This window comes from Diplotaxodon limnothrissa, linkage group LG16 (assembly GCF_057381915.1).
Source record: "Diplotaxodon limnothrissa isolate DT_005_m linkage group LG16, D_limnothrissa_male_GT1.1, whole genome shotgun sequence".
Classification (NCBI taxonomy): Eukaryota; Metazoa; Chordata; class Actinopteri; order Cichliformes; family Cichlidae; genus Diplotaxodon; species Diplotaxodon limnothrissa.
Window position 1 is genome coordinate 20,350,746 of NC_140611.1, and position 15,225 is coordinate 20,365,970.

General features: G+C 37.8%; 2 protein-coding genes across 2 annotated transcripts; one reads left to right on the forward strand and one right to left on the reverse strand.

Annotated features, from left to right (window-relative positions):
* Window positions 1-3,041: 3,041 nt before the first annotated feature.
* On the reverse strand, window positions 3,042-6,376 carry LOC146616078 (uncharacterized). The gene is made up of 6 exons (XM_085375159.1): window positions 6,295-6,376; window positions 4,506-4,835; window positions 4,360-4,407; window positions 4,149-4,271; window positions 4,023-4,054; window positions 3,042-3,518 (listed from the first exon to the last, which is right to left on the reverse strand). The coding sequence occupies exons 1-6, from the start codon at window positions 6,374-6,376 to the stop codon at window positions 3,042-3,044; spliced, it is 1,092 nt and encodes a 363-aa protein (XP_085231285.1).
* A 6,634-nt stretch (window positions 6,377-13,010) lies between these two features.
* On the forward strand, window positions 13,011-14,397 carry LOC146616079 (uncharacterized). The gene is made up of 4 exons (XM_085373981.1): window positions 13,011-13,030; window positions 13,722-13,738; window positions 13,870-13,907; window positions 14,194-14,397. The coding sequence occupies exons 1-4, from the start codon at window positions 13,011-13,013 to the stop codon at window positions 14,395-14,397; spliced, it is 279 nt and encodes a 92-aa protein (XP_085230107.1).
* The last annotated feature ends 828 nt before the right edge of the window (window positions 14,398-15,225 follow it).

Here is a 15,225-nt window from a genome sequence, read left to right on the forward strand (position 1 = left end):
ACAGAACACACAGCCTAAATGAGAGTAGATCAGAACACAGACACAAAGAAACACAGGGCTTAAATACGCAGAGGGAGCAATCAGGGAATGGGTAACAGGAGGGAAACACAGCTGGGGCAAATCAGGCCTAACGAGACAAGGGGAAGCAAAACCAGACACAATAACATCAGACATGGACTTTCAAAGTAAAACAGGAAACATTACACAGACTCACAGGCAGGCACTATAACAAAGGGAACAGAGACGTGGGACCAGGGCAGACACAGACACTGACTGGACGTGGGGATACAGCAGACAGGGGAGACAGCAACATGGAACACAGACAGAAAACCAGAACACTAAAACTTTAACCAAACCCCACCCAGAGAACCTAAACTAAGAATAATCCTAAAACCCATAAAGCAAAGCTAGAATATAATGAAATAACAAAATCAAAGAACCAAAAACACAAAACACTGGGTCAACGACCCAGGGACCCTAGCACCAGGTTGTTTCAGGTCTATTCAAGAGGCCCAAGAAACAGACATAATACACCTCTTCTTACCTCTGAAAACCTCCATAGACACTGTTATGGCCCGTCTAGGCGCGGCCAGACCACAACATAAAGGGTGATCCATCCCCGTCCAACCCCAAGCAGCACGTCACACACTTAATATTTTGTGACAGTGATTTATTTACAATAAGTGCAGTTAAACGAAGGAAGGGAGCATATCATAACTTCAGGGTGAACCCAAGGCCAAAACAACAAACAAAAAGTAACCTATCTCAGGAATAAACACAACTTACCTACTCAAAAGAACTAAACCAAACGGCAATCACTTTCCTCCCTGCCTAACAAAAACAGGAGAAAACTGATCAAACAAAAAGGCGGTCCACCCCTACATGCTCTTACATTAACATAATATAGTGACACAGTGAACGGTCTGCCGGTTGGGTTGGGCCGAGGATGAATGAATTGGCAGTCCCAGGCGGTCTCTTCTTATCCGCTGTCTCGCAGTCCTCAGCCAACTGGTGTGAGCCATCCACCAATCCCGGAGGAGCACCTGGACACTCAAATTCACACATGATTACGATCACAGTCGTAACAGACACAGATAGGCAGCATATAGCTATCTAAAAGACATGTATATCCCATTATATTGATGCTCAAAGTTATGGGAAAAAAGCATATTGTAAATAAAGAAAGAATCTTGGCTGGAGTAGGTGAAAATTAGATTTGATTGGCCGTTTTTATAAGAGCTTAAATGTGTTTTTCTGTGTTTAAGATTTCATGTGGCTATTGTATTTCAGAAGTAATGAAGGTTAAAAAAAACTTGAAATATTAAATAATAAACATATTAAAAGCACTCATTATTCCATGGTATGAGCCTGGGCACACTGCTCACCAGCTTATAAATCACAGCAAACCTTTCCACAAGCATAATGTAGTAAATGAGTGTTATTTTCTGTCAATTTCTGTTTTTGAGACTTGACAAGAAAATTATGATCATGCATTACTGCTTTATTGACCTGTTAGCTGATATCACACACTGCACATACAGTAAAAGATGGCCACAGCTCGAAATTATTAAAAGCGAAGGCAGTTCACAAGTACCTTAAATCTGAATTCTTTCTAAGAACGAGGGGCAACTTCTGTGATTTCAAAAAGAAAAAATGTTTGGTCGTATAGATATGAAAAAACTTTCCCTGGTCCCCCCACCATATATGCCTCAGTAAAAACATATGGGCAGAATCAATGGTTTGAACTTATACTGAATGCAACATTAAAAAAAAATCATACCTATAGAGTCTGTAATCTATTGTCTATGTTTTTATTTTAAAAAACAAAACAAAAAATCAAACATGTATATATACAAATACATATATACTAATGTAGATAAACTGAGTGTAAGTATTAGAGAGCCAGGATTAAATACCCATTTATACTGACATTTTAAATTATACTAAACAGTTAAATTGCAGCTTTACCATAATTGTTTTAATATTTTTGATAAACGCCTCTTTTTTCCAGGAAAATGCTCTAACTTCAGACTCACTTATAAAATGATTCCGAGAAATTTTAAGGGTGAAAATCCCCCTTAAACAGAATTGCACACAGTGTATGTCCACAAAAAGGCCATAACATTTTACAAGGGGAGATTTCTTTAAGGTTTCCAACCTCAAATGGTTAACAAACATAGAGTCTACTATGACAACTACTGTGTTGTCTTTATTTAATATTTCCTCTAATCCCCCCATTCTCTGTTGCTTGTAGTTTCTGGTACCTTTTAAAAGCTAACCAATACTACTCTTTCTTGTTTTTCTTTTAGTTTAAGTATAGAATATGTGAAAAACAGGACCAATAATAAGGCCATTGCCCAAAGTGCAATATTAACAATGCGTACATGTGGTTGAAGCTGAGCGTCCCCTGTTCACAAAATGTCATTGTCAGAAATGTTTCCATCTTTAACTTCCTGCACATTTGAGCTAAACCACACTTCTGTGGTCAATAGGCAAGGTGTTGTCTCTGACAGTAGTGGTGACAAAAACAACAAGCGCTGTATGAGGCACAGGTATGAGAAACTGTTCATATCTCTTAAATCTCTCTAGTGCTGATTAACATGTCTTTTTTTAATGACTGCCATCTTTCTATAACAAATCAGTCAGAAAACTGCATTTAAGTGTTATTTGTCTGTCAAGAAGAAATCTGTTTATGACCTTTTTATGAAAGTACGACAGTTACTGCAGTCAAGTCAATACAAGGACTGGAATCAGATGACATCAGAAGCACAATACAAAGTACAATAAATTATTAGTTGAAAAAGAAGTGCTGCTGCTGGGAACAAACCTGAGGGCTAGAGAATGAAGTCACTGCTGCTTCCGGTTTAGTCACGATAACTCTAGAAGACATGCAGTTCACTTAGAGAACCACAAGCTTCCTCCATTCATCTGTTCTGCAGTATGGCTGTACAGCTGTACGTTTCATCACATGACTCCACCACATTTTGCAAAACATTTTTCAGTTTTTTCATCTGCAAGTGTCCATTTAAAATCAACAACACTCAGGAAAATTTGATGACAGCATACTCTGGGTTTTTAACTTGGTTAGTCTCGGTGTGCCGTTTTCCAGCAGGTTTGCCGTGGTTGATGACAGCATACGTTGCATAGTCTTCATTTCTGACTGCTGGATTTGAAGCTGAAATCTGGTACTCATGCGGCTCGTGAGCTGGTGATCCTGGTCTTTCAGCAGTGAAAGAAGACTCTGGGTTTTTAACTTGGTTAGTCATGGTGTGATATTTTCCACCCTGTTTGGTAGCGTGTCTATGTTTGATGATACCATATACTTCACAGTCTTGATATTTAAGTGCTGGATTTGAAGCTGAAATCTGGTTCGAACCGGGCTGGGAAGCTGGTGATACTGATCTTTCTGGAGTGTATGATGAATAGATGTCATTTAAAACAGACAAGTTGGTCAGTGGGACAGGAGTGGAAGGAGGGCTCCATTTAGGGAGGTCTGGTATCATAAGAGTCGGCATTTCCTATGGCACAAAACACCAAAATGAGAATATATTAAACATATATTAGAATATATTAGTAAAAAAAAATTCTCGACACTCCCATGACAATAAATCTTAAGCAAGGTGGAAGATAATTAGCTTAGAAAACAAGTAAAATCAGCCTGCCAGGTTGTCAGAGGCTCACAAAATGTTATATACTGTATTACTTGTTTATTTTATGGCCTATAAAAACATTCAAACTGAAACAAAAAGAAAGAAATTGTTCATCAGTGAGTGAAACTACGGGTTCTCCTATTTTCAAGCCTGTTGTTAGACCAAAAGTACCCTGAAAAAAAAGTCAAAAATTATACTACTTCAAGGTGCCATTAGACGCTGGCTCCAAAAGTGAGTAAGTAAAATTTTACTTATATAGCACCTTTCAAGACAAGGATAACAAAGTGCTTCACAACAAAGTAACAGTGCATAAATAATACTTTTTGTCCCCCCAAATATCCCAAAAATATATTTTGATATGACCAACATTACCTCTCCCTTTACGTAGTTTAAGGTCAGCACTCCTGTAGAAAAGCCAATAAATAAATTACCCATTTTTAGATGGTAAATTCAATGACATCAGTTTCAACCATCCAAAATAAAAATTAGTGCTCTTACGTTTCCAGTCACAAGAACTCAAGAAGATGAGGGCAGTCAGTATGAGAATAAGAAGCACTATGCCAAAACAAATGTAGAAGTATGGTCTCCAGTTTTCATTGTGATCAGGGCTCAGTGTTGTTCCTACAAAAGCAGAATCACCAGATCAGTCGTGCTAAACTGCATCCACGAAAATGTTGGCAGTGATTTTCTGACAAATAAAGCTTCTCACCTGCATTTTTATCATTATTATCGGGGGTTTCAACTCCCTGGTACATGTCTTCAGGGAATGATACATAGTAGACAGAATTAACACTTCATATTTTATTATTTTATATTTTAATGCTGATGAAGAATAAAATATACCTGAAAGCATACCTGATACTGAGATGATGATGGAATGGCTGATTACGCTGCCATTATATCCTAGTAAACCACATCTGTACATGCCATCGTCATGAATGGAAATCTCCTTGAAATTTAAATATGAGATCAGCTTATCCTTATCAGGATTCTGTGTTATCTTCACATTTTTTGTTTCATGAATCCGTTCACAGTTGACTGAGTCAAAGAGTTTACACCAGGTGACCTCCAGCGTTTCTCCACAGTGTATAACCGGACAGCTGACTGTCAGACTTTGTCGTGGAGGAGTCTTCCAAGTGCTGTTTCTTCGGACCATAATCGCAACATCACACGAAGCATGTAGACCTGCAATTTTTTTTTTTTTAATTAATGCGTAATTCTTACCAGAAAAGAATTAACGCCTGTTTACGTAAAGCATATTTTCTTCTTTTGTGATCACAACAATGAAATACATTTTTTATCTTAATACTATATAAATTGTCCCATCCCACACATGTCGTCCATCTTAATTATTTATCTATCTGTCATTTTATTAGTCTAATTATGTCCCAGAGCTCTCTGGAGTGCTAACATTTCAAAGACAGAGAGAATATAGACATAATGGTAATTAGATGCTGTGTATTTAAAAACAACATGTTTCATATTCACATGTATATTTATACATAAGACAATTTATTTTATACAGTTTGTATTTCATTCTATCAGTATTGTTTCCTCAGTAACTGGAGGACTTACTGGCCATTTACTTGCGCAAGATAAGATTAAGATTCATGTTTGTAAAGATTTGTTTTAAGTTTTATCTTATCTGCTACAGATGTAATGTTTACATGATTTAATTAATGTTTAATTAATGTTTTTACAATAAACTTTATGATAATATGCATTGTATAAAGGAACTGTATTGTATTGTGTGGCTTTTGTGTGGCATGGTTGAGATTTAGTGCCGTGAGGCTGCATGCCACAGAGGGAAATCTAGTTGCAGATTTTACCTTTACTCTGGTTTACACTGAGAGAATGCACCTCCTGATCTGAAGCAAAAGCCCTTTAGTCTTACTCACACATAATTCAGTGCTCAGTCAAATAATAGACACCTCAGAAACCTAATATTAATGATGAGAGGTGTAACAAATCTACAGATAGACAAGAAGCCAATAATACTTCGAGGTAGTGCCCATATGCCCTGGTAATAAAAGGTAATAAAAATATTCACATATTTTCTACGATTTTCCCTCATCATCTATAATATTGACATGTAATTTCCATCATAGTGGCTGTAACACATAAATATGCCCAAATTTGTCATGCCATGTTCAAATAATTCATATCAGCACATTTTTCCAAGAACAACATCTGATTATTTGGTTAATTAGGTGTGCCTTTATGATTTGACGTTACATAAAATATCATCTCTCTATTTTTTTTTAACTCCATAGCGTGCCCCAGAAGTACGTCACTATTATAAAATGTATGTATTGTTAAATGGCTGTACATACTCTTTTTATTTAGTCCAGCAACAACGCCATGTATACAACAATAACAATAAAGTGTGCTACATTGTTTGTTTTTGGTACAACTTTAAAGAAAGTTGAATTAAGCATTTTAATCTCTGTCGTGTTTTTTTCACACTCATTATGTTAAATATTAAATAAATAGTTTTAAACTTCTATCTTTGTTCCTCAGTAATGATTACTCTATATCTCTCTAGTCTATGTTCTAGCAGTGTGCTCTAAAGTGTTCCTACCCTCAAACAACCATGGCACATCTATAACAGCTAGTCCATCAATAAAATAATATCTATGTTTACCTTTGCCGCTTCCATGGACAGAGACAAACACACAGCAGCAAAATATTATCAGATAATTCAGTTTATCCTTTAGGCTCAACATGCTCACAGCCTGAAAGTTTTCAAATAGTTGACTGTAGGTACGTCAGGGGCTTTTTTTCACATGTGACAGGCTCACCACTTCCTGACATCCCACACGCATGCCACGACCATTCGGCACATTTTGTGTAATTCAGTATGCTGTTACTTAACAAAGTTTCCAGCAATGTTAAGGAGGAGTGGACTTTATGTAATCAAAGAAGTACTTTTCCAGTATCTCGCTGGTAGTTCGGTACTTCGACTCAAGTAGTTCCATTAACTTTTTGGCTTGGTGAGGTCGGCTGCCGTGCTGGATGCTCTCCTAAGTTCCTAAATTTGTAAAATTTTTGTAGTAAATTGTAAATATTGTAAAACTTTTCTTCTGTCATTTAATGGTCGGGCATTGTACAGCTACAAGCATTTCACCCCCATGTCATACTGTGTATGGTTGTGTGTGTGTGACAAATAAAATTTGAATTTGAATTTGAATTTGTTTGGTTTATGACTGGAGATTTATCAGCGGGGCTTTAGGGGACTAGGAAATGTTTTGTCATTGCTTCTCAACTATAATTAAACCCCTATTTTTAAAACCCCCATCGTGATCCTTAGTGCTGGAAGCATTATCCACAGTTGTTTAGTTATTTTACAGAAGTTGTTTCATTCACCTTTATATGGACCCTGAGTTTCTAAAGGTGGCTATTGGACCTGCTTGAAATTGTACACTTAACTAAAGCTAGCTTTCCAGTGCAGAGTAGAGACTGTTAGGGCCCTGTGCAGAAATTCAACGGGGCCCCTCTAACCAGCGTTCTTCACCATTATCTCATAATTAATCTGGAACCAGTCAAACAACTGCTTGTCTGACTGGTATACTTGTATTAGGCGTCTCTCCTCCACAGTTAAGATTATATTAACTGTGAATTATATTTAATGTGAGAATAGCTCCTTTTTATATTCATGAAGTAGCTTTCATTGTTGTCCATAGCTTTGTTTAAACAGGAGTTAGAGGAGGAAGGCTGGGCCCCCTTAGGGAGGTCAGGTGTCTTCTACTATTATGGTAAGCTTTAAGCATTGATTAAGAGTTTCAACGTTTTTCAGCCCACAGGGCACTCCACTTGCCTGCGGCCTGTTACGCCTCGTGGCAAGCAGCACTTCTGTGTAATTCTTTTTTTGTTTGCTAATTAATTTCTTGTTTGGTAGTTTTGTCATTTGTCAGTTTGGAAAATAAGTTATGTTAAAATTTGTTTTCCTTTATGGGTATGTAAAAACAAACCAAAAGATCTAAAAAGTAGTATTAAATTTGTAAGAACATTCCACAATACAGTCCTAGAGCATTGCATTTTTTTTTTTAAATGAAGATGCAGCAGGGTTTTTTTAAACAAAACTTAAACATGCTGTTATTTTGTTTTATTTTGTTTTATTAACTGAGGGTCAAAGTGTTAACATGCACAAATTCACTATCTAAAAAAGAACACTTTAGCTTTGCCCCAGAAAATGAGGAATTTCTGATAGTTTTCTTCAGACTTAAACAGGAAAATTGGATCAATTATTACACAAAAAAATAATCTTTTCTTCACACTCGGGTTACCAGTATACTTATATGAACAACTTATAATACCGATCATGCTTCAGCCTTCATTATGCTGCAACCTGTGTACATACATGTGCGTTAGAAATCTGAAGTATACAGCAAGAATGACTTTTGTTTTTACTCTTTTTTGCTCTGTCTGTGCAGCCAGCAGGTGGTGTAAGTTCACATTCACCTTTCTATGTAGTTTGTAGACAATGCTTTTCAGGGTCATGTGAATCAGAGCATACTTTTCCAACAGCATCATCTGGTGGAAAATTGTGTGTTACTTCATGTGGATATGCCATTATGTGTGTCTCTGTACAAAATTAATATAATCATTTATTTCTCTTTTAGCTTTTGGTAGTTATCTATAGATAAACATTTTGGACCACAGTGACATGAGAGTATCACACAGCTTCCAGATATGTCAGTTGCACACCCATGATTAGTGATGTGACGTTCTGTATCTAGGCTTCGAGTAATGGAGGGGGCGTTTCCGCGATGCGCGTAACGAGGCGTGCTTCATTTATGGGAGGAGCTGAAAATGATGACGTCCGAAGCCTCGCTGACCGGCTGTACCACGTGACTGGTTCAGGAAGTGGTTTGAACTTCGCCGCGAGCTATGACAGCGATATAAACCCCTCAGACTTTATTCAAAATGTGGGTGTTTGATGGAGAGTTGCGGTTAGTGAGAGTTTGGAGACCGTTTGGAGGTTTATGAGAGTGAGGAGAGAAAGTCAGGAGAGAATGGAGCCAGCTAAGAAGAGGAGGATGTCCTCCCCTGTGTGGGAACATTTTGATCTTATTCCAGTTCATTTGCACTATAATGTGTAATGAATGTGTTATGTTGTTTGTGACTGTATTGTTTCAATTGTTAATAATAAAAATTTAAAAAAAAGCTGCAGCCGGGTCTACCCGCATGTGCAGATGTTTTCTTCTTCTTCTGTTCGTTTAATGGCAGTGTACTCCCCAGTGTACGAGGATACCGCCACCTGCTGACCGAGCGAATAAACCCTATTATAAACTAAAAAAAAAAAATAATTTGATCTTATTCCTCCCAACAAGGTATGTTAATTTCTACAGAAGATGTATTTTCATAATACTGATGGTGCAATACAATTTATGTTAAGCTGTCTTTACTTTTGTACAAGGTGAAGTGTTTGCTATGTGCCAGGGAGCTGGGATATAACAACAACACCTCATCTAGGCACTGCTGTAATGTTACTAAATGATATAACAATATTATACAACTGCAATAAGTTACGTGTGTGATATTTATATTTGTGCTTTGTCTTTATTGTCTTTCCTCAGGAGAACAATCTCAAATAGATGAAGACCTGGTTAGCATAGTGATTGACTCCCAGCCATTTAGCATTGTGGAGGATAAAGGATTTAAAAGATTTGTTAAATCATTAAATCCTAGCTATGCTCTCCCCACTAAAAAGGCCATAAAAGCAGTGAAAATTTAGTTTTTACTGAATAAAATGTGAACAGGCAGGACTGAGGCCTCAGTCTGTAGCTGTCCATACCTCAACGTTAAAAAAGCACAACCACTGTCCATACCCCAACCACACCTCACCTCACAGTAAATGATCATTTCCATTTTAAGCATTTCCAAATAATCATTTTCCATACTGCCAGTATAAATATACACAGTATACTGCCATCACTACAATATACATGTTTTACACACTCCTTTTGTTGTTGACATTTACAGGCTGTGTGCAAAAGGCCACATTCTTCAAATTCATGCCAACTAATATTTTTACGTCCAGTAGATGTCCTACTAGAGCAAATGAAGCTTCAAGATGCTTTGCACTGGGGTGAACCAATTGGATGAAAAGCTTCAGTGCTTCTTGAAGCTTCATCTGCCCATCACTACCCATGATACAAATCTCATGTTCCACCACATCCTAAAGCTCCTCTACTGGGTTGAGATCTGCTGTGGAGGCCATTTGAGTACAGCAAACTCACTGTCATGGTCAAAAACTGGCTGCAGATCCTTTTTAGATTTGTAACATTTTCTTATCGTGTTCAAAATGGCCTTCAAAATGTCATCATAATGGGATGGACATGGTCAGCAACATAATTCAGGTAGGCTGTGATATTTAAAATATGCTACTAAAGGACCCAAAGTGTGCCATGAAAATATATCCTACACCATTCAACGGACAGAAGTAGTGTGAATCACTGATACAAAGTAGGATGGAGCCTTGCTTTTATTTTGTTTACACTGTATTCTGAATTTGCCATTTGAATCTTGCAGCAGAAGTTGAGACCGGGAAACATTTTCCAGTGTCCTAATGTGAACTGTAGATTCTGTTTTTTGTTCCGAGATGACAGGAGTGGCACCCAGTGTGCTCTTCTGTTGCTGTAGCCCATCTGCTTCAAGGTTCAATGTGTTGTGCATTCAGAGATGCTCTTCAGCATACACTGGTGCAAACAATTGGTTTTTTGAACTATTTGTTTTTTTACTATTATCATAAGAAGACTGAACATTCTCTTCTGACTTCTGGAATTAGCAAGACATTTTCAACCAGAGAACTGCTGCTCACTGGCTGTTTTCCCTTTTTCGATTCATTCTCAGCAAACCCTGGAGATGAATATGGGGGAGGCAGACAGTTTTTAAAATGCTCAGGCCACGTTCAAAGTTGTTTAAATCACCATCTTCCTCAGTCTGATGTTAGTTTGAAATTCAACAGGGTGTCTTGACCTTGCCTATCTATGTAGTTGGCTAGCTATCAAGCTAGCTATCTCGCTAACAATAGCTAGCTAGCTTGTATTTTGTTAAATACACAAACGTTCATAAGGCTGGCATTGTGAAGTGTACCGTTGTTGCAAACTAAGAAGTTAATGTTCAAATCCATCAGTATGGATTCTGTCCGGCTACTCCTGCTTCATCCCAACGACATGTTAGGTTCACTGTTTCTGCTAAATTGGTTTTAGGTGTGGATGTGAATGGTTGTCTGTCTCTCTCTGTGTCTGTTCAGGGAGAAACCACCTCACACCTGATGGAAACTAGTGTTCAGTGCGACCCATGGATAAGGTATATGACCCCTTTTAAGCAAACAGTATTGTGTAATTCAATAATAATTCTGAATACATTATCATACCATAAAAGATAAAGAATACTCACTATAGGATTTGTTCCTAAAAAGAACATATTGATGCGTCAGTATACCAGAGATTTTCTTAATATAAGCATGGTAAATGGCCTGTATTTGTACAGCGCTTTACTAGTCCCTAAGGACCCCAAAGCGCTTTACACATCCAGTCATCCACCCATTCACACACTGGTGATGGCAAGCTAAATTGTAGCCACAGCCACCCTGGGGCGCACTGACACTGGCTGCCGGACACTGGCACCACCAGGCCCTCTGGCCACCACCAGTAGGCAACTGGGTCTTGCTCAAGGACACAACAACCAAGACTGTCCAAGCCGGGACTCGAACCAGAAACCTTCGGATTATAAGGTGAACTCCCAACTCTTGAGCCACGAAGAAGGATTTCTTATCCTTGTTTACAATCTACGGAGGGGGGCTAGAGCCTGTTCCAGCTGTCACAGGGCAAAAGGGTACAGCCTGGACTGGTTGCCAGTGTATTATAAGGCTGACACATAGAGCATTCACACTCAGATTCACAGTTAAAGTCAGTTTAGAATAATCAATTAATCTAAACCATAGGTGTCAAACTCTGGCCCGCGGGCCAGATTTGGCCCGCAGCCTAGTTACATTTGGCCCGCGAAGCCATACCAAATTACTATTAGAGCTGGCCTACTGGTATTATACAGCTAATATATATATTGTTTAGTATTAAGCTTTGTTGTTCCATATTCAGTTTTTTAGCTAAACTTGTTTGAGTCCATAAGAAAAGATTCATTCTTATATCTGGAGGAAGATTTTTTTTTCAATAAATATTAATGTTAGCCTGCGACTTTGTTCCATTTTGAATTTTGGCCCACTGTGTATTTGAGTTTGACACCCCTGATAAACCCATAAATATATTTGAACTGTGGGAAAAAGCTGAAGCAGTGGATCCATGCAGGCACAGACAGAACATGCAAACATCATCCAGGCCCCAGACTGGATTCAAACCCAGGATCTTTTCAGTGTATAACAACAGTTCTAACTATCGTACTGTCACTAAATATATTTCGAGCAAAAGTAAAGTCAATCAAACACAAAATTTGCAATGTTTTTATTATATTTGAAAACATATCAGTAAAGATGATTATCTGGTGTGATTATCTGATCATTTATTTCATCATTAGAGAAAAGAAAATGATGTGATAAGTCTTCAGTTTGTCCACTCTGAGCTCATTCTTTGAGCCTTTCCTGTACAGAGTGTTACTAGGTGGTGCATATCCAGACATTTCTCTGAATGAATATGAAGGTGTGGTTCTTTTTCCTGCTGACAATAAATAGTTTGTGAACCAAACCTGGACTTTCCATGTAGCAAAGATCACTGACTTCCTGTTGTTGCACATCAAAAATATTTACACAGACATGCAAATGACACCATACACTGACAACAAAATACATTACAGTAACTACTCACTTCTGTGTTATCTCACGATGCAGATATTTCATGTTTGCTCAATGGCAAATATTTTAAACTACAGCAAATACAGTAGGTGACGATGATGATGACCTTTTATTTCTGACATAAAAAAAACCCCCAACAAACCAATATATCCACATACATACAAGTACATCCATATAGATATACACAATTTTATATGAATAGAGCGCTCAAAAAATTTAGTATTTTGTGTCAGCAAAGTGTTACAGCATTTCCGTATTAATATCAATGTGTCACATTATATTTTGTATGCTGTTTGTTAGTACTGACCGTTTTCCTCTACATCAGTACTGTTATTTTCCTATTGGTGTGATAGCACATTTGCTTCTCTCTCTCTCACTTGCTCTCTCTCTCTCTCTCTCCCTCATTCTCACTCTGCCTCTCTTTTCTACCACTTCCTCACTACTGTGGCCTATATGCAGTTTGATGCAAGGAAGCGATCAGCTCATATCTACTACAGCGTCAGGCCGAGGGGCCCTTCTCCAGCAACCGGGCACTCTGTGGGATCGTCATGGGAAACTGTGCTTCAGGGTAAGTCATCATACACGCTCATACATTCATTCACACATTCCTATAAGTGGGGACTTTCATATATTACAAAGTTATTCATCAGAATGTGATGTATTCTAAAACACTCCTTTAACTGCTGTAAATGCAGAAAATATATTTAAGGTATTTGTGAATTAACTACAGCGAAAATATTTATAAAAAAAAAAAAAAGTTTAAATGAAATGATTGTGCAGTTTTTTACAAGAAGTTTCTACATTTCCTCTAGCAAGGAAACCGTGGTTACGAGATAAAAATAGCCCTGGGTTCTGGTTGTCGTCTTACAAGAACTAAGTCAAATACAAAGAACATATTTTGCTGTTGCGTTACATATTCAATATATTACCGTCTAAAATGGCAAGTCTAGAAATATGCAAAGCGTGATGCCCTCGTTGGTTATTCACTGCCATTTTCAGTTGGTTATAAACAGGTGTTGATTGTAGGTCTATGTAAAGTGTTTCCTGTTGCAGCACAAGCGCTTAATTGTTAAAGCTGTCAAGGAAACACTGCTGTTGGCTAAAGCCCACACCTGCTGCCACAGATAATATTTTATATGATTTATTGAGGTGAAAGACATATGACTCAATAAGCAGTATTATCCAAAGGCGTTATTCTTCTGTGTGTGCTAACATTGTGGTCCTTGGTAGCTTATCGTTTCAATTTGCTTTATTTTCAGAAAGAAGAAAGAGAAAGGTAAAAGCTATTTTGTATTACTAATTTCTTATTGCTTTTGTGTTACTTTCCCCAGTATAAATGTGATAAATATCATAAACAAAAGAAAAAACTATTATAATTTTATGATTTTTCCATATTTCCTCTTTCAGGGGATTCTGAACCAGATGATAAGACCGCGAATGACAAGGTAGACATCCCCGCATTAATTTTGGTTCTATTTCTGTTGACCATAAATCTTCACCGTTATCAGCTCATGATTTTCATAAGACATGGGTGTGTTCCACTTTGGATTTACATACTTGGAGAAGATTAACATGAGGCTTCTGCCGTAAAACAAACTACACAGGAACCCGCGGCATGTAGACACATTTCAAAATATGCCAGCTGCAGAAACACAGTGTAAAAAGTAGAATAAATTATTTGATGGGCACAATACGGGTAGATGATCACCCATCTCACTCTCTCTCTTCCAGCAACCCAACGAAGATGTAACGTATGCTTCTATTAACCACGACAAAGCCAAAGGAGCAAGACATAACAGACCACCGACAAACCAGATCACCGACGACGACTGCGACTATGCTACAGTTAATATTCCTGCAGCACTTCAGCCTCAGTCTGAATCTGAGTGCTCATCTAAAGACGAATGTCCAGATGATTATGTACTTATGGGGTAAACAAACGGAAGTGGAAGCATTTGTTCGGTCAAGTGAGTTGCAGAAAATATCTGATGCCAGGTAAAGGCATGCAAGAACTTGTTTGCACTTGAATTGTCACTTTATTTTTTATATTCTTAGCTTAATCAAGAGCAGATCTTGATTATCAAAGAAACTGCCAAAATGAGAAGATTAACAGCCAACAGCAGCTGATTGCGGAAGTATGTACAGTAACCAGAAAGAAGTTTCTCTCCACAATTGAAGAAACGTTTTAACCAGAACATGGTGGTGGTGTTCCTTCCTCAAGAAGACTAACTCGCATTGCAGACGAACCTGCGAGAGATGACACGATTCTCGAGACATCGGGACTTTACTAAAAGATTTGAAAAATCAGAAGAAAGCCAACAAGCTTTCATCAATTCTGGACCTCTCTGAGAAGGGCAATGCATCCAAATCAGGAAATACAGAAGTTTGTGGCATGCAATTACTACTTACAAGTGAATCGATGAAGTCTTAAAGCCACCATGTGTGACATTTTAATGTGAATTTGAAAATGTTCGAAATAGAAGTTATATTTTGTTGTGTTTCTTTAGCTTTAGGTTAGGTTATGTGATTTATGTTTTGGCCCCAAGTTCCTAAAACATCACAGCACAAATTCAAAACTTGCTCCTCTTTAAAGAGAAGTTTCCCTGAAGAAACTCAGACTTTTTGACCTGTTTGACCTTTTTGAGACTGTTGCCACGCCACAACTGAAAGTCTGAGAATGTCCACCACATTCTCAGACATACCTAACATTTTGTTTGCATAGGAAAGTCTAGAACTGGTATTTTGTGGTTTCATAGCGTGCAT